This window comes from Myotis nattereri (genome assembly GCF_964212035.1).
Source record: "Myotis nattereri genome assembly, chromosome: X".
In the NCBI taxonomy this organism is placed as follows: domain Eukaryota; kingdom Metazoa; phylum Chordata; class Mammalia; order Chiroptera; family Vespertilionidae; genus Myotis; species Myotis nattereri.
Genome location: NC_138078.1, coordinates 145,903,117 through 145,923,113, shown reverse-complemented (window position 1 = coordinate 145,923,113; position 19,997 = coordinate 145,903,117). Strand labels below are relative to the sequence as shown.

Below are 19,997 nucleotides of genomic sequence, written 5' to 3'. Positions count from 1 at the left end.
CATTCAGTTTCCCAAATGCGGCTTCCAAACCCAATCCCTGTAGATTCAAACTTCTTATCTGCTTTCCAAACCCTGATGTGAACCTTCGCTCCTTCAGTAGCTTCTCGGGATTCAGAACTTCCTTCTGGAAACTTTACTTTTCCCACATTGATCCAGCCCGTTCCCCTAACATTCAGCAGCTCATCCGTCCCCACAATCAAATCCCAAACACCCCATCCCCAAATTTGGTTTCTCTTATTTGCCCTCCATAGTATAACGTCCGGCTCCTCCCCAACACTCCCCAGGCTCTGCTCTTGCCAGAGGGACTGGAGCCATGGCTCAGAAAATGGACTGTGGTGCGGGCCTCCTCGGCTTCCAGGTGAGATATCTAACTCCTACGCCCCTCCCCATTTCCCCAGCAGTTACCCCTGGGCCGCTTTGAACACCCAAACTCCAGGATCCGATTTGCCCTCTAGGTGCCTAGACTCCCTTGTCTTTAAATTCTCAGGGTTTATCGAGGGGGGGAGGGGCATCCCTTTTCAGCCATCAGTCCCTGCCCAGAGAAAGGGGAGACCCTGTTAGTAGTCAGGGCAATGTGCCCAGAGAATGCGGGTTGGATAAGGAGCTTTTTTCCCCCCATAGTCCTGACGTTTGTAGAGCATTCTGCCGCTCCCTCCCCCAACCATCCACCTCCACATTCCCTTTCTTCTGCATTCCCCACTCCCTGCGAACCTCCTCCCCCCTCCACTGATTCTTCTAAACTCCTCATAAGGGTACCAAAACCCTGGTCTAGAGTTCTTAAGGCATGTTGCACTGCTCTGCTCTAATCTCACTGATTGATAAGCCCTCAGTTCCAAGTCACCCCCCTCCTCTTCCTACCCCACCCCTCTTTAGCCCCTACCCTGCAGTCCCTACCAGCAGTCTAAGTCTCTCCCTCAGCCCTCCTCTTTTTGCACCAGCCACCTTCCAGCACGTCCCCTGCACTGCTCCCTCTACCCCTCCCCTAGCGTTGGAGCCCCAGAGATTTTAACCCCCACTCCTGTGTTTTCAGGCTGAGGCCTCTATAGAAGACAGCACCTTGCTTATGCAGACCCTGATGGAGGCCATCCAGATCTCAGAGACTCCACCCACCAACCAGGCTCCTGCAGCTGCCTTCGGGCAGAATTCTTGTCCTCAGAGTTCACAGCCCCCAACAACGGCTGATTATCAGGTTTCAGCAGCTGCAGCTAGGCCTAGAGCAGCCTTTAGGGCCCAGAATGCTACCACAAAAGGCCCAAATGCTGCCTATGATTTCTCTCAGGCTCTTCATGCCAAAGAGACGTCACCTAAGCCAGCCTTTGTGACCCAGAATGCCACCCCAAATAGCCCAAATACTGCCTATGATTTTTCCCAAGCAGCAACCAAAGAGTTAACTGCCAACAAATCTGAGATCACCTTTAAGGCCCAAAATGCCACTACTAAGGTGGGCCCAAATGCCACTTACAATTTCTCTCAGTCTCTCAAGGCCAGTGAAATGTCAAACACTCGGCCTAAGACAGCCTTCAAGGCTTGGAATCATATCACTAAGGCCTCAACAGCTGATACCCAGACTCAGAATGTTAACCAAACCAAGATGGCTACTTCCAAGGCTGACGTAGAGGCCAAGCCAGTTATCTCTGTATCTGGTGGTGCAGCTGCACAGACATCAGCAGATGGTTCCCAGGCTCAGAATCTGGAGTCCAGGACTATAATCCGGGGCAAGAGGACCCGAAAGGTGAGATCCCTGCTAGCTCCACTTTGCTTTGGGTTCTCTCCTTTCTTCTCTGAGGTTATTTGTTCTAAAACAGAAATAAATATATAGATAGAGACAATCCTATATCTATATGTCTGCCTGTATTCAGCTATATTATAGGGGATGATAAGGTGAATATGGTAATTCCTGCCCCCTGAGTGTCCACAGACTGATTGGGAGATGAGACTTGAATATATATATATTCTGTTTACATTTTGATAGTAGCCACCATGAGTTAGGCCTTGAGCTAGGCACATTCACACAGGTTATCTCATTCATTAAATCTTCAAGGTATCTCATACCAGTTAGGGGTCATAGTCTCAGTTTTACAGAGAAGGAAACTAAGTCCCAGAGAGGTGAAGTGACTTGAGTGATCTGTCCAGGGTGGTACAAGCAAAGCCAGTGGTGGACATAGGAAGAGGAGCAGCTTCAGGCCCCACCCTTGGGTTGATCCTGGCCTGATTCAAAGATGAAACTTCTACATGGAAGACAGTGAAAAACAAGCCCAGGTTTCAGGGTGACCAGTGGCTAGTGGGTCAGGCTGTCACTACAGGTGAGGGTTTTAGGGGGTCTTCCTGGAATAGTTAGGGTGAGGACACAGAAACAACTGGTAACCCTAGACCTTCATTCTCTCTGATGATGCAGATAAATAACTTGAACGTGGAAGAGAACAGAAGTGGGGATCAAAGGCGGGCCCCACTGCCTGCAGGGACCTGGAGGTCTGCACCGATTCCAGTTACCACTCAGAACCCACCCTGCGTACCCCCCAATGTGCTCTGGCAGACCCCATTGGCCTGGCAGAACCCATCAGGCTGGCAAAACCAGCCAGTCAGGCAGATCCCACCAGCACGTCAGAGCCCCCCAGCCAGGCAGACCCCACTAGCCTGGCAAAACCCAGTTGCTTGGCAGAATCCAGTGATCTGGCAGAGCCCAGTGATCTGGCAGAGCCCAGTGATCTGGCCAAATCCCATTGTCTGGCCTGGTCCAGTTGTCTGGCCAAACCCATTGGCCTGGCAGAATCCACCTGGATGGCAAGCCCCACCTGGATGGCAGAACCCACCTGGATGGCAGGGTCCTCCAGATTGGCAAGGCCATCCTGACTGGCCGCTACCACACAACTGGCCACTGCCACCCGATTGGCCACTTCCTACAGAATGGCAGCTCCCACATGAGTGGATTCCCACCAATTGGCCAGTTCCACCTGAACGTCAGAACCTACGACCCTCATCAAACCTGCGTCCCTCTCCTAACCCACGTGCCCCACAGAACATGGGTGCTTCACAGCCCCGAGATGTGGCCCTTCTTCAGGAAAGAGTAAGCGCTATAACTCCCCAGTTACATCTCTCCTCTCTTGCTCTTTTTTTTGTCATCCTTCCACCTATAACAACCAGGTCTTCTGTAAATATAACGAAAAATTTTCCTTTTCCCTTCCCAGGCGAATAAGTTGGTCAAGTACTTGATGCTTAAAGATTACACAAAGGTGCCCATCAAGCGCTCAGGTAGGCATCCAGTGCCCTCTCCCAGGGCTCTGCCCTTCCCCTCACCCCATGCTCTGTGGACATCCCTTTGTTTATATAAAAGTCCCCTTCCTTTCAGTCCCCTCCTTCCATGGCTAATTCTTCCTTTTCCACCCTTGAGGACCCTGTGTTCTCAGCAAAGCTAGCAAAGGGGCTGCAGCTCTGTGGCCCCTACTCAGCCCAGGTGCTCCCTTCTCTCTCCTACAGAAATGCTGAGGGATATCATCCGTGAATACACTGATGTTTATCCAGAAATCATTGAACGTGCATGCTTTGTCTTGGAGAAGGTGAGAAGGCAGATTCTAAGGGACAGGAATGACGGGGAAAGTCTTGGTTTCAAAGATTCATGGAATTCCTCCTGGGGTTTTAGGACAAGTCTCACAGGAAGGTGAGCGACTGAGATGGGTAGCATATGCTAGATTTTGTAATTTCATAGTCTGTTTTCCTTTCCCTATAGAAATTTGGGATTCAATTGAAGGAAATTGACAAGGAAGAACACCTGTATATTCTCATCAGTACACCTGAGTCCCTGGCTGGCATACTGGGAACGTAAGATGGGAAGGGAAGTGAAGCATTGCCTTTCAGTGGTGCTTTTTTCTCTGGGACTGGGTCACCGTCTCAGATTCAGGCTCACGTAGCAGGTCATGGTCAGAGCTGGAGTATAATTATCCCCTAGCTGAGGAATATTGGAGAAACTAGATGCTGCCTGGAGTGTCTCATGCAAATGGCTGCTGAAAGCATCATCTTTTTGTACTCTCTTAGGACCAAAGACACACCCAAGCTGGGTCTCCTCTTAGTGATTTTGGGTGTTATCTTCATGAATGGCAACCGTGCCAGTGAAGGTGAGTGGCTAGACCTGCAGCGGGGGGTTGGTTACAGCCATACTTCCATGCTCATTTTCCATCCCTTGTCTCCCCTTGCCTCCCATTGCAGCTGTCCTCTGGGAGGCACTACGCAAGATGGGACTGCGTCCTGGGTATGACTGGGCTCTCATCTCTTGCCTGCTTATACCGTCCTTTGACAACAGAGGATGGCCCCAGGATTGCATCAGCCACTGGTGTTCTATGGGGTTTGGGGAGGTACAGAGCCCAAGAATGTGACTTGGGTGGATGAGGAACTAGTCCTGAACTCTCTGCTTCTTTTCATCTCTGACCTCTGTGCTGGAAAGTTCTTTTCATTTTTGGAGGCAATGTCATAGTCTCTGATTATAGGTTCCTTTTTTTAACTATCAGGGTGAGACATCCCCTCCTTGGAGATCTGAGGAAACTTCTCACTTATGAGTTTGTAAAGCAAAAGTAAGTAGTGCCTAAGGGGCTTTGTCTGGTCCTCATGAGTTCTGTGTGCTGGTCAGCTTCAGAAAGTTCTTCCCATGCTCATTTCTTATACTAACTATACATACATATGTGTGTTTGTGTATGTGTGTGTGTGTGTACACATATGTGTACAGAAACACATATGCACTCAGAAGTATTTATTGAGTATACTCTTATAAGTGATGTCCCCACAGTAGACATCTCCAAGGTTGGGCCTGGTTGAGGCTTTTGCACTGCAGTATAATCATTAAAATGTCCTATCTGTGCCTCACTGACAAGATTACAAGAATCTGATGCTAGAGCTGTGACAGAGGGGGTGAGATTAAGTGTTGTCCTTTCTATGACCCTACAGAAGTCTCCCCTGCAGCGCTAGGTAACTATTCAGTATAGCAGCACTGACACGGAATTTAAAGGCCTGAGTAGTAGAGGGTAAATACTTTGTGTTTAAGAATGAATCTTGAAGGAGTTGGTACCTAAAATCTGGGGTTTCAAAATCTAGACTTAGTATGCATTAATGGGTTCCATTCTACCTTGATAGAAACAAAGACCTTTTACTCTTTCCAAGGTACCTGGACTATAGACGAGTGCCCAACAGCAACCCTCCTGAGTATGAGTTCCTCTGGGGCCTCCGTTCCTACCATGAGACTAGCAAAATGAAAGTGCTGAGATTCATTGCAGAGGTAATAGAGGAACTGCTCCAAACTTGATAGGTCATGGGGTGAGATGTGACTGACTAGGAATAAATGGTCCAGAGCAGGAATGAGATCTTAAGTATTGAACATGGTAGGTGAATGTTGGTGGCATTTGTTGTTATTAAGCAAACAGTAGAACAAACTAGGGCACTAAATATATAGTTATTGCTTCATACATATTAACTAATAATATTATGGGTTTTGTTTTATTTTCTATTTCTCACCTCAGGTTCAAAAAAGAGACCCTCGCGATTGGACTGCACAGTTTATGGAGGCTGCAGATGAGGCCTTGGATGCTCTGGATGCTGCTGCAGCTGAGGCCGAAGCCCGGGCTGAGGCGAGAACCCGCATGGGGATTGGAGATGAGGCTGTTTCTGGGCCTTGGAGCTGGGATGACATTGAGTTTGAGCTACTGACCTGGGATGAGGAAGGAGATTTTGGAGATCCTTGGTCCAGAATCCCATTTACCTTCTGGGCCAGATACCACCAGAATGCCCGTTCCAGATTTCCTCAGACCTTCACTGGCCCCATTATTGGCTCTGGTGGTACAGCCAGTGCCAACTTTGCTGCCAACTTTGGTGCCATTGGTTTCTTCTGGGTTGAGTGAGATGTTGGGTAGGTACTTCACTTTGGATTGGGCAGCTAGGGTCATTGGGAGATGTAGGGTTCATGGGAATGTATTTATGTGCACAAGCTGGGAGTCATAGTAAACCCATGGTGGGGAGATGAGAGAAGTATGGGGAAGCACTGTTTGGTATTTACATTCCTTACTATTTGATATATAGATCATTGATGTTAAATTTTTTTTCTTTCTTATGTTCACAGATATTGCTGATTGGTTGCAATAGTCTTTCCCCTGAGTGAGGCTGAAGCCTCACATTCCTTTTAAACACAGCTATCTAGAGAGCCACATCGTATTGACTGAAAGTGGCATGCAAGATAAATTTATTTGCTGTTCCTTTTCTATTGCCCTCCCCACCTTGTGTGCTTTCAAGTTTTGGTATCAGAAATAAATGTTGAAACTGCAAAGTGAATTATATGTGCTCCCTTTGTCCCCCTGTGTTTAAGGAGAGATCAACATATTTATATGGGAGACTCAGGGCCTCACTTCTAGCCTAAAGGGCATATTAGCTTTTAAGAGGTTAGAATGTGGATACATTGGCTAATGGATTGGGAAACAAAGGCGGGATTGATGAACTTGAGTGTTACTGAGGTCCAAAAACTAGTATGGTTTATTTAATAAATGTCACTTAAGTGATTCATATGTGAAAGATATGCTGCTAGGTATCCCAGAGTGACATTGAGAGAGATGACATAATGAGAAAAGGTGTGAATGGTCAGACAGTTACATTTGATATAGGAGGTAAGATTCCAGGTAATGACAAGGTGCAGAGAGTAGGAGGTTGAAAAGGAGAAAAGATAACTCTTTTCAGAGATGATGTTCTCAGGACTCCATGGTGGTGGTTGTATTATCCATGTGGGAAATGAAATAACTTCAAGACGGGGGCAGGAGTAGAAGCAGAGAACACTGAACCAGGTATCAAAATCTCGTGTGAGAAGGAAGATCTTATACCCCTAGCCACATTGCTCAGAAAAGGATGGGCCCATAGGCCCCTCTCCTTGCCTCTGGAAATGCTACATAGGAGCCTGTTCCTCTAGAAAGGCCTTACAAGCCTCATTCCCACAGGACCAGGACTGCATCTCAGAGACAAGGTCGAATGGACAGTGGAGGTCTCACAATGGCCTCTTCTCCCCTTCTGCAGGGATAAAGGAACCTTATTGATTAGAGAGCAAGAATTGAACAAGTAAGACAAAGCTCCATGCAGAGCTAGACAGCCTTTTGGCTGTGACTATAACAAGGACATGGCTTGAGTTGTTGAGCTCTGCTAAAAGCAGAGCTATCTGAGGATGAAGTTGGGCCTAGACCGTAATTTCCTGAGAGGCTTGGTGATACCTAAGCTATGGGCAAGGGCAGAAGCAGGAGTTCATTGGCCAGAAGAAAGCAAGAGCAAAGGCAATTTAGTCTGGAAAAGGTTCAGTAGTGGGCAATTATGGTGTCCAGAGCTTCCTCAGGTTCTTGGTAATGTCTACATTCTGAAAGAAGAAAGTCCAGGATTACCAAGAAGGAGACAGCAGTGTGGAGCCCTAGCCCATCCCCTGTCGGTTGTCCTCACTACCAGGCTCCCCTCCTTCAGCCAGGCCTGCATCCTGATCCTTTTCTCAGGAGAGCCTGGAGGAGTCTGGTCTGAGGCCTTTTTGGGAGGGGCTGCCCTAGCCCTGCATCTCCATGCTGCCTCCAAATCTGGGCGGAGGTTCCAGCATTTCTAGGTGCTGGTATTCTATTTGATGGTGCAAAACACCCAAGGTCTGTGGCACTGGGGTGGCCCTTTGGGTGGGGAGGGTGCTTTCACCATGTGCCCGCATAGGTCACAGAGGCCCTCACCTACCTCAGGCTTCTCTTGGTGTGTGTTTACGGCCTCCACATTCAGGTAGATGGACTCCACTTTGCATCCTCAAAAAGAAAAACCCATCCATTGCCGGAAGCCGGTCCATCCTTGCTGCTTGACACAGTCGCTGCAGGAAAGAAACATCTGCACAGCATATGTTTCAAGGGACCTGGCGTATATAGCATACTGTTCTTAATATGTTTGCTCCCCTTAGTGCTATGTGTTTTAACCAAGGTCACCTCTCCGAGAAAGGTTGTTTCCCCAGGTAGGGATTTTTCCCTGAAGTTAGGGAGGGGATAAAACCCCTTAACTAAGTGCCAGGCGGGTAGTTAATCACTTTAACTACAAACAATCACGCTTAAGCTATATAATCTTTACTCCCTGGAATGGAGATAAGAAACGCCCTAACCTTTGCAATAGAAATTGACAGGATTAAAATCAACTGGTATAAATACAGATGTAACAAGACAATAAACACCAGAACTTGGCTGGAGATCCTAACCAGAACTTGGCTGGAGATCCTAAACAGAACCTGGCTGGAGATCCTGGATAGAACCAGGCAAGAGAACCCAACTACGCTGATCAACTGAATGCTGCCTCCGTGTCCTTCCTTCTTCGCCGACTCCATCCACACCTTTGGGGACCCCTGGACCTGCTGGGGCTGGACCCCAGCAATCCATAAACCCCCAATGAAAGGATAAGTCTTTCCTGAGGTGTCATTCTTCAACGTGCCCATCACCACCCACACCCCCAGCTCCATGCTGTGTGTAGTTGTGACTTCCCGGTAGGGAGGGAACTTAGACCAGCTTTGTGATGTGTGGGGAAGACACCAGGCCTAAGAGGCCACCAAAGATACATCCTCCCAGCTCTTCTAATCGTCTCAGTGGTCTCTGAGCCTCAGTTGCTCAACTGTCAATGGCAAGAAGAAAAGAGATGCACCCTAACCGTTTGGCTCAGTGGATAGAGCATCGGCCTGTGGACTGAAGGGTCCCAGGTTCGATTCCGGTCAAGGGCATGTACCTTGGCTGCAGGCACACCCCCAGTAGGGGGTGTGCAGGGGGCAGCTGATTGATGTTTCTCGCTTATCGATGTTTCTAACTCTCTATCCCTCTCCCTTCCTCTCTGTAAAAAATCAATAAAAATATATTTAATAAAAAAAAAGAGATGATCTCTGGGGCTCCCCCAAGTCTTGGGGTCTGTGGGACAGCAATCTAATCTACATAATAATGATGGAGCTCTGTGGTCCTCCCAGCTCTGTCAGATGGTGAAGTGGTGGAGGAGATCTGGGCCACTGCCTTGAGACCATCAGCTCCAGATAAAGTGTAATTAGAGGACAATGGTTATGGAACCTTCAAGGTGTGGAGGTCACAGGGAGTTTTGGGGAGCCTGAAGAAGGAGGAGGATGGTATCATGGGGCTGGGGCTGGCAGAGGAGACCCAATGCCTGTGGAAGCCCCCTTAGCTCCATCTCTGGGTTGCAGTCTACTCTGGGATTCAGTACACCATTTGTCCTGTTCACAGTCCAGAAATATTTGTCTGTCTCTTCCCTGATCATGAAATTCTGGTGCAATTTGGACAGAAGGCAAAATATGAAGAAGGTCTTTAAGGTAATAGTGTCATATCAATATTAGTGGTTTGATTTTGATTATTGTACTGTTTTCTGTGAGAGAATGTCTTTGTAACTTACTCTCAAAAAACTTTATTCTAAAATTTTTACCATTTTATTATTTTTGTTATTGTTACTTTTCAAAATCAACAGTATAAAAAAGAAGGAAGTTTTGCTCTCAAAAACACATTAACTTTTTTATGTTTTTTAACTTAATTCTTTAATTATAGTTGACATTCAATACTATGTTAGTTTGAGTGTATGACATATTGATTTGATATTTGTATTCCTGATGTGATTACCATAGTAAGCCTAATAACCATGTCACCAAGCAAAGTTATTAATATAATATTGAGCATTTTCCCTATGCTGTGTATGACATCCCCATGACTTATTGCTTTTATGACTGGAGGTTTGTACCACTTATTCCCCTTCACCTTTTTCATCAATCCCTCAGACCCCCCTCCCCTCTGGCAACCATCAGTTTGTTCTCTGTGTCTATGAATTTGTTTCTGGTTTGTTTGTTTGTTTAGATCCCATATATAAGTGAAATCCTATGGTATTTGTCTTTCTGTCTGACTCATTTCACTTAGCTTAATACTCTCTAGATCTATCCATGTTGTGCTTTCAAAATATTTTTTAAATTGTGTGTGAGGGAGAGAGGGAGAAGAGGGAGGACTTTTTGATATTATTTTTGAAACATTTTGTAAGTCTTACATAAGAATAAAAAGTAAAAATTATTTTTATTTAAACAAATATTCACTAAAGTTCACTAACCCAAAATCTACAAACACTTGTTACTATTTAGTGAATAACTAATATTCACTAAAGTTCACTTACCCAACATCTACAAACTCTTGTTACTCAAAAGACTGTGTAACGTGCTATAATTATTCTTTATACAAGCAAAAGTGCATTCACTCCTCTCCAAAGAGAAAAATCCTAAAGTCTCATATAACATGCTGCATCCAGATCCAAGTCCAGGGATAATGGTTCATCCTAATTAACAGGGACTTTGAATGAGGACATTTGGAAAAACGGACACAAAACAGATTTTGGGATGTGGTGTATGGACTTCTTGGGACCGTCCAGGAACATGAGTCTCTCAATATAAGGTGTAACGCTCACCCATAGGCTCTCAGCAATCAAGTGGGCAATATCACCCACTCAGTGCAGGGCAGTAAGCCTCTTAGCTACCCCTGTGCTTGCTCAGTAGACACCTGTACAAAATGGTCAGGATGGCATGAATAGAGGCTATGTATGGCTTCAGCAACATGGTTTCCCTATATAAAGGCTGATATGACTACCCCCACAGCTGAATTCCCAACTTGACCACACTATACTGAGTTACTGATATGTAACAATCTCAAGGGTACCAGTCAGGTACCTGGGGGTAAGTTAATTAATTTGGACCCATTATATTATGGAGGAGTTAGTTGGTTTTATGATTTATCTGGCATAAATGAGTATTCTAGATATGCCTGTAGTACTGTTGGCACCACCATCTGTGATCTTACAGAATGCCTCATTCACAATTGTAAAATTTCATGCAACATCGCTTCTCATCAAGGGACTCGTTTTAAAACTAAGTAAGTGTGGTAATTTGCTTATACCAATGGAATTCACTGGTTTTATCATGCAGTCCATCACTTGGACAAAAAGCTGCTCTTACACAATGAAATAATGACTATGCTGACAACAGTTAAGCCACCAGTTGAGAGACAACACCTTGTGTGTTAGAGGAGCCATCCTACAATATATGATATATGTTCTGAACTAGCCACCAATATATATGATGCCATGTAGTCAACTAGAATTTCTAGGTGTAAGAACAGAAGAATGGAAGTTGTTCCTAAAGACCTATTCATTAAATGTTTGGTTTTGGTTCCTACAACTTTGTGCTCTACTGGTTTAGAATTTTTAGTACCCAAAGAAAGCATGTTTCTGTCAAGTTACTCAACAATGATTCTATTGATTTGGAAGTTGAGATGGCCACCTGGCGATTTTGGAATCCTCATGCCAATGGACAAATAGGCAAAAATGGAGGCTTTTGTACTGGCTGAGATTATTGATTTCAATTTTCAAAGGGAAGTCAGGTTGCTGCTAAATAATGGGGGAGGGAGGACCGAAAGGAACGTTTCTAGAGACCAGAACATCTTCTATGGTGTCTTATCATATTCCAAAGTAGTAAAAATTATTAGATAACTATGGTAACCCCCTACAGGCAAGGCTACCAATTACTCAGACTCCACATAAATAAATGTTTGAATCACTCTTCCATTTTTGTAAAGGCTGTCTGTGTTTTTATGCAACTTGTGATAATAAATGTTCTTTATTTTAGAAAAAAAAAAAAAGAACCCATATAACTGAGATGCTGACTGGATGAAAGGAAATGTGACATAAAGAGTGAGGAAAGAAAGTTTATATCAACTTTGACTTTGTGACCAGTTTTAGAAATGAAGAATGTAGTAGTTACCCATATTTTATTTTTTGCAACAGTATGCATATATTTATACATATTAATATGCCTCTTTTAATTTCTCTCTTTTACCTACTATTTTATATATAGGTGAGTTGTTGTCAGTTGAAAATTTTAATTATTCACCTTATTTCAGAATATTGATACAGCATTTGTATTGAAGCAGTGGAAGAATGGATGCCATATGAAGACCCTAAACTTCGATCTGGATGCTATGATTGTTAAACTTTAGATATATCTTTGAGGATAAATGAATGCATTTTTATTTGTATAAAGAATAATCGCATGTTGTCATTTTTCCAAAGTATGTAATGGCAAAAAGTTTGTGTAGAAGTTGGACAAATGGACTGTAGTAAATAGCTGTCTTGTTGGTATCTATTCATCTTTCAAAATGGCACTCACTTTCTTTTTAGAATAATACAGTTCACCTATTTTTGTAGTAGATAAAACTGACAATTCTAGGTAGCCTACAAGATCCCCACCCCTGGAGTACATAGACCTTCTCACAATTATTCAATAAAACACTAATCTAGATACTACTGTGGAGTGATTTTCCACATATAATTAAGGTTCCAAATTAGTTGAACTTACAATAGGGAGATCATCCTGATTGGTCTAATTAGGTGAGACCTTAGGGAGGAACTGCATTCTTCCTGGCAAGAGATATTTGATGCATGGAAATTCTCTGTTCCTGGATTTAAAGTGAAGGGGGCTGGCTATTTGGCAAAGAATCTGAATGGCTTCTATGAACTAAGTAAGGCCTTGAGCTCATAGCCAGCAAAGAGATGATCACTTGAGACCTACAGCTACAAAGACAGGAGTTATGGCAACAATCTAAATGATCTTGGAAGTGGATTCTTCCTCAGAGGCTCCAGTAAGGAATGTGACCCTGTGAATACCTTAATATCAGGCTTGCCCAAACAGAGAACCCAGTCAAGCCATGCCTGGACTTCTGGCCTACAATTAATTATTGAGATAATAAATTGATGTCTTGGCCACTCAAGTTGTGGTCATTTGTTGTACATTAATATAAAACTAACACATAGTCTTTGTGGGATGACATATCCAGATGCTTTTCTCTCCTTACTGAAATAGAGTAAGCCAAATTCTTCTCCCTATCTTGGTATTGCCAAAGGGCAGGTATGCAATGTACTCTTACTCAATCACTTGCTCTTTTGCTAAACATTGAAACAGGGTGAAAAAAATGGTTTATGTGATTTTATCCCCAGGGCAGCATCCTGATCAGATTGTTCCTGTCTGAGTTTCTATCCTGTTCTCAAGTTACCTTTTCTAGTCTTCCTCCACTTCTGTGAGTCTCTGACATCTTTCTGATAAAATCCATTTATGTACAATCAAAACCAGAAAAATAAAAACAATCCAATTTAAAAAATGGACAAAGGACCTGAATGGACACTTCTCCAAAGAGGACAGTTGGCCAATAGACATGAAAAGATGTTCAATGTCACTAATCATCAGAGAAATTCAAATTAAAATCACAGTGAGATATCATCTCACACCTGTCAGAATGACTGTCATCCATAAATCTGCAAACAAGTGTTGGAGAGGATGTGGAGAAAAGGGAACCCTCGTGCACTGCTGGTGGTAATGCAGATTGGTACAGCCACTGTAGAAAGCAGTATGGAGTTACCTCAAAATATTTTTTAAAAATGGAACTGGTTTGCCGAAACCGGTTTGGCTCAGTGGATGGAGCGTCGGCCTGCGGACTGAAGGGTCCCAGGTTCGATTCCGGTCAAGGGCATGTACCTGGGTTGCGGGCATATCCCCAGTGGGAGATGTGCGGGAGGCAGCTGATCAATGTTTCTCTCTCATCCATGTTTCTAACTCTCTATCTCTCTCCCTTCCTCTCTGTGAAAATTCAATAAAATATATTTAAAAAAAAAAATGGAACTGGTTTATGACCCAACAATTCCACTTCTGGGAATATATCTGAAGAAACCTGAAACACTAATTCAAAAGAATATATGAATCCCTATGCTCATTATTTACAATAGCCAGGATATGGAAACAACCATCAATAGATGAGTGGATAAAAATGTGGTGGTTCATATGTACAATGGAATGTTACTTGATTATAAAAAGAATGAAATCTTGCCATTTGTAACAACATGAATGGACCTAGAGGGTATTATGTCAAGTGAAATAAATCAGTCAGAGAAAGACAAATACCATATTTAGCTTATATGTGGAATCTAAAGAACAACATAAATGAATAAACAAAACAGAAACAGACTCACAGATACAGAGAACAGACTGATGGTTGCCAGAGGGAAGGAGAGCTAAGGGACTGGGTGAAAGAGGTGAAGGAATTGAGAAGTACAGATGGATAGTTATAAAATAGTCATGGGGATCTAAAATACAGTACAGGAAATATAGTCAATAATCTATATATATATAAGGCTAATATGCAAAGTGTCCCCATGGGAGTTCGACTGGGAGACTGGGAGTTCTATCGCTCACTATGACATGCAATGACCACCAGAGGGAGGCATGGAATGAAGGAAAGCCCTGGCCGGCAACCAGAAGGCCTAGGGACACTACCCATGCACGAATTTTGGGCACCGGGCCTCTAGTATTGAAATAATTATGTTTGGTGCCAGTGGGTACTGGAAATATCAGGGGAACACTTTGTAAAGTACATGATTGTCTAACCACTATGTATACACCTGAAATTAATACAAAATAATATTGAATGTAAACTAATTGAAAAGTAAACTTTAAAAAGAAGATGGCAGAGAGTAAAGTAAAAACAATTAAGTTAAAGTCAGAAATCCAACCTAGTCAGTTTGGCTCCATGGATAGAGCATCAGCCCATGGACTGAAAGGTCCCGGGTCAAGGGCACTTAGCTCAGTTGCAACCAATCAAGCAATATGTCTCTCTCATATTGATGTTTCTCTCTCCATCTCTTCCTCTCCCTTCCACTCTCTCTAAAAATCAATGGAAAAATATCATCAGGTGAGGATTAACAAAAAACAACAACAACATATATGGCCTTTATTATGTCTAGGCACATTCTTTCTATACCCAAGTTGTTGAGAAATTTTATTATGAAAGCCTGCTAAATTTTGTCAAATCCTTTTCTGCATCTAAAAATATATTCAAAGGATCATACACCATGATCAAGTGGGATTTACCCTGAGATACATTTCTCCATCCCTTCCCTTTCAGGTTATGTGTATCCTTAAAGCTGAGGTGAACCTCCTGTAGGCAGCACATAGTTAGGTCTTGGGTGTGTTTTCTTTCTATTTAGCTACTCCATGTCATCTTTTGATTGGAAAATCTAGTAAATTACACTTAAAGTAATTATTTTTAAAAAATATATTTTTTTTATTGATTTCAGAGATGAAGTGGGGGAGAGAGGGAGAGAAAAACATAAATGATGAGAGAGAGTCATTGATTGGCTGCTTCCTGCAAGCCCCCTACTGGGGACTGGGCCTGTGACCTGAGCATGTGCTCTGACTGGGAATTGAACCGGGACCTCCTGGTTCATCGGTCAACATTCAGCCACTGAGCCACACTGGTGGGGCTAAAGTAATTATTGATAAGTATGGGCTTACTATTGCCATTTTGTTAATTTTTACTGGATGCATTGTTCCTTTGTTTCTTGCTCTCTTCTTTTGTGATTTGATTCTTTTCTGTAGTGGTATGCTTTGATTACTTTATCTTTTGTGTATCTACTACAAGTTTTTTGTTTTGGAGTTACCATTAGGCTTATATAAAACAATTTATTGTTATAAAAAAATCTAATTTAAGCTCTTAACAACTTAACTTTAAACACATACTAAAGCTCTACATTTTATTCTCCCTCCCCACATTTTCTGTTTGATGTCACTATTTACGTCTTCTTATATTATATATCCATTAACAAATCATTGTAGACATAGTTATTTTTAACACTTTTGAAAGTTTTATAACCTTTATACTACAGTTATAAGTTATTCACATGTCACCATTACAATATTAGAGTATTCTGAATTTAACTATGTATCTACCTTTACCAGTAAGTTTACACTTTCATATATTTTCATGAAGCTAATTAGTGTCCTTTCATTTCCACTTGAAGAACTCCCTTTAACCAATCTTTTAAAACTGGTTTAGTGGTGATAGACTCTTTCAGCTTTTGTTTGAGAAAATCTTTATCTTTCCTTCAATTCTGAAGGACAACTGTAATGAGAAGCGTATTCTTGGTTGGCATTTTCCCCTTCAGCATTTTGTATATATCACCTCACTGCCTTTTGGCCTGCAAGATTTCTGCTTTTTTAAAAAAAATCCACTGATAGCCTTATGGCTATTACTTTGTGTGTAAAAAGTCACTTTTCTCTTGGGGCTTCTAATATTCTCTCTTCACCTTTAACTTTGGACAATTTAATTAAAATGTGTCTCAGTATGAGTCTCTTTGGATTTATATTTTTGGTTATTCTTTGGATTTCCTGGATCTGAAGATGTTTTTTTCCTCTCAGGTTTTAATAAGCTTTCTGCTCCTTTCTCTCTCTCCTCTCCTTCTGGAACACCTATAATTCACAGATTTGTCTATCTGATGATATCTTATAAGTTCCTTGAGCTATTTTTACTCTTTTCCGATCTTTTTACTCCTCTGATTGGAAGATTTCTAATTCCCTATCTTTGAGTTTACTAATCCTTCCTTCACTGATGTTGAACCCTTCAATTGAATTTTCAGTTCAGTAACTATATTTCAGTTCTATAATTTCTGTTTGGTACTTTTCAATATTTTCTAACTCTTTGTTGAAAAATGACTTTGTTGCCGAAACCGGTTTGGCTCAGTGGATAGAGCATCAGCCTGAGGACTGAAGGGTCCCGGGTTCGATTCCAGTCAAGGGCATGTACCTGGGTTGCGGGCACATCCCCGGTGGGGGATGTGCAGGAGGCGGCTGGTCGATGTTTCTCTCTCATCGATGTTTCTGACTCTCTATCTCTCTCCCTTCCTCTCTGTAAAAAATCAATAAAATATATTTAAAAAAAAAAAAGAAAAATGACTTTGTTCATTGTTTACCTGACCTTGGTGAGCATATATATAGCTATTGCTTTTGAACTCTGTCTGGTAAATCACTTATTTCCATTTCATTAAGTTTAGTTCTGGAGAGTTATCTCATTCTTTTGTTTAGAACATATTCTCTTGCATCTTAATTATCCTTGAATCTCTGTCGGTTTCTATGCACCAGATAAAAACAGCTGCCTATCTATCTTGACAGATTGGTCTTATGTAGAAAGTGAACCTTGTTAATCAGTCCAGCATGAGCTTACAGGCTTTCAATCCTTTGTGTTTGTCCAAAAGACTATCTTTGTTCTATGTGGCTCCCAGTAGATTAGATGTGTGAAGACCCATCAGTGTCCCAAGTTCTTGGAAAGGCCCATACTCCTGTTCAAGTTCCCAAAGGACTACTAATGGACTGCCCCTTTGGCTGACTCATGCAGGCTAAATGGAGGCTTGAGCTTCAGGTTGCAGGTGGGAAAGTCAAACCTTAAACATGCAGTCTGACCCTTATCAGAGAGAAACCAAGAGCTGGATGTTTGTGCCTATTGATTCTGCTGAGCCAGAGGAAATAATCACTGGAGTGCTTATGCATCTATATAGAACCACATCTCGTTTGTGTGTATTCCCAAGGGACTCATGAATGTCAAACCCCATCAGAAACCAGAGATAGGTGATTTAGGAGCTCATTCTTCAGATGGCAGATGTAACAGTTAGGATACTAGATGTATGGACAAGTTCCTTCCAAGTAGTAGTTGAAGATTTTGTTTTACTGTTGGAATGAGTCAGTGGGATAATGTGAGGGAAATGACCACCCCCTCTTTCTGGAAGGATCTCAGTTCCCACACATAGGCTGATTGGAAGCCAGATCCTCAGGTAGCAGCTGGTAAAATATGCAGTCAAACTTCTTTTAGGGAGAAAAAGTAGGGGAAAGGTGTTTTGCCTGTTCCCTCTGTAGTGAGCTCAGGGACACAGCTATAGGAGTACAATTTAAAAACTGCTTCTTTGTTTACTATGGTATTGTGAGACTCATGAATGTCAACCCACATTGGCTAACAAAGCTAGGTGATGTGAAGGCTCATCCTTTGGGTGACAGCTGTAAAATTTGGGGTACTAGATGTGGAGAAGCTCTTTCCAGGAAGAAGCTAACAACTTAGTTTTATTGTTGGAGTGAGCTGAAGGAATAAAGTGGGGGTGTGTGCTCACTGGCTTGTTTAGTTTTCTGAGAGGATCTCAGTCAGCTTTGAGATGCAAGCTGATTAGAAGTTGGACCCTCAGGCTGCAGCTACAAAAGTATGTAGGCATATTTTTTTTCTGTTCTATCTGTGCTGAGCCTTGGGGGAGAAAAGCTGTGGGACATGTTCACTTGCCCATTTAATACCTGCTTCTTTGTTTGCTATGAATCTATGAGACTCTTAAATATTTAGTCCCATTGACTCTCAGAGCTAAGTGATTTGGGAGTCTGTTCCTCTGATGGCAATCTTAAAAGTCGGGCACAATGTGTATGATCCAAACACTTCACTCCTTAGAAATAAACCAGGGGTTGGGGGTTTCCTCTTGATTGTAAAATAATGAGATGGGAGTGGGATTTATAGCTAGAGTGTGTTATAGCCTTCCTACCCTTATTAATGTAGGTATTTTCTCAGTTGTCCAATGTGTAGAAGTCACTAAACTAGTTTCTGGATTTCTCTGAGGGAATTGATCCATGTGTAGTTGTATATTTGGTGTGTCTGTAGGAGGAGGGAATGTCAGGAGCCTCATATCTCAAAATCCTGGTGATTTCTAATTCCTTTAAATTTTTTTAATTTTAATTTTTTATAATAGTAAAATATACATAAGATTTTCCATTTTAACCATTTCAAGTCTACATTTAGTGGCATTAAGTATATTTACATTGCTTATCATCATCCCAAACAGAAGCTCTGTATCAATTCAACAATAACTCCAGTTTCTCCCCTCTCCCAGCACTGCATAACCTATTTGCCTTTCTGTTTTGATGAATTTGTCTATTATAGATATTCATAAACATGGAATAATACAATAACATAATAACACAATTCTTGTGTCTGCATTATTTAACTTATAATATTTTTAAGGTTCAGCAATGTCATAGCCTGTATCAGTACTTTATTCCTTTTTATAGCTGAATAATATTCCATTGTGTATATATACTCCATTTGTTTACCCATTCATCTGTTGATGGAAATTTGGGGTGTTTCCATATTGGCCCAGAATAGTGCTGTTATGGACATTTATATACAAATATGTCTTTGAGTCTTTGTTTTCAATTTTTTGGGTATATACTTAGAGGTATAATGGCTGATCATATAATTCCATGTTTAGTTTAACTTTTTGAAGAAACACCAAAGGTGGTGCACAGTTTTACCATTGAATATGATTTACTTTATATGAACATAAAAGTACAGACAACAAAAGAAAATAGATAAATTGGACTTCACAAAAATTTAAAATTTTTGTGCATTAAAGCATATTACCAAGAGCATGAAAATATAACTCACAGAGAAAATGAGGAAATATTTGCAAATTTGCATTTCCCTAATGATTAGTTGTGGGAAACTGTTTATTGCCTTCACTATCTGATAAGCGTAGACAAAATACCCCGACCCCTCCCCCCCCCCCAAGGCTGGGTGCCTTTGAAGCCCTAGCAAAGGTTGGAGCTAGGCGCCACCTCTGTTTGTCCAGACAGTAGTAGCTGAAACTACTCCCCCATTTATTATTATGTAAATCCTTGCTGATGGGCTAGTCTGCCTGTTGCCAGGGGTCACCTGCCTAAGGGCTATGCGATGGGTGCATCCCAGAATCAATAAAAGCTTGGTGAGGCCTGAGCACCGGTGAAGTCCTTCCCCTTGAGTTGGACTTGCCCGCCTGGTCCCCCAATATTCCAAATTATCTCTTGTCTTTTCATTTTCATTTGTGTGCGGCTCTGCTTTCAGTTCCTGAACCCTGACCCACACGGGACGCGGGAAGGAAACACTCAACAATTAGTAATGTTGAACATCTTTTTATGTGTTTATTTATCATTTGTATATCTTATTTGGAGAAATGTCTATTCAAGTCCTTTGTCTATTTTTGATATGGTTGTTTGTTTTTTCATTATTGAGTTTTAGTTCTCTATATATTCTGAATATTAATCCTTTATCAGATGTATGATCGCTTTTATTTTT

General features: G+C 42.2%; 1 protein-coding gene across 1 annotated transcript; it reads left to right on the top strand.

The window, feature by feature from the left end:
• The first annotated feature begins 289 nt into the window (after nt 1-289).
• On the top strand, nt 290-6,288 carry MAGED1 (MAGE family member D1). Its single transcript, XM_081080982.1, has 12 exons — nt 290-358; nt 1,031-1,732; nt 2,396-3,064; nt 3,186-3,249; nt 3,475-3,554; nt 3,725-3,816; nt 4,030-4,109; nt 4,201-4,243; nt 4,500-4,562; nt 5,146-5,260; nt 5,502-5,887; nt 6,098-6,288. The coding sequence occupies exons 1-11, from the start codon at nt 314-316 to the stop codon at nt 5,877-5,879; spliced, it is 2,331 nt and encodes a 776-aa protein (XP_080937108.1). The 5' UTR covers nt 290-313; the 3' UTR covers nt 5,880-5,887; nt 6,098-6,288.
• Nucleotides 6,289-19,997: the final 13,709 nt, after the last annotated feature.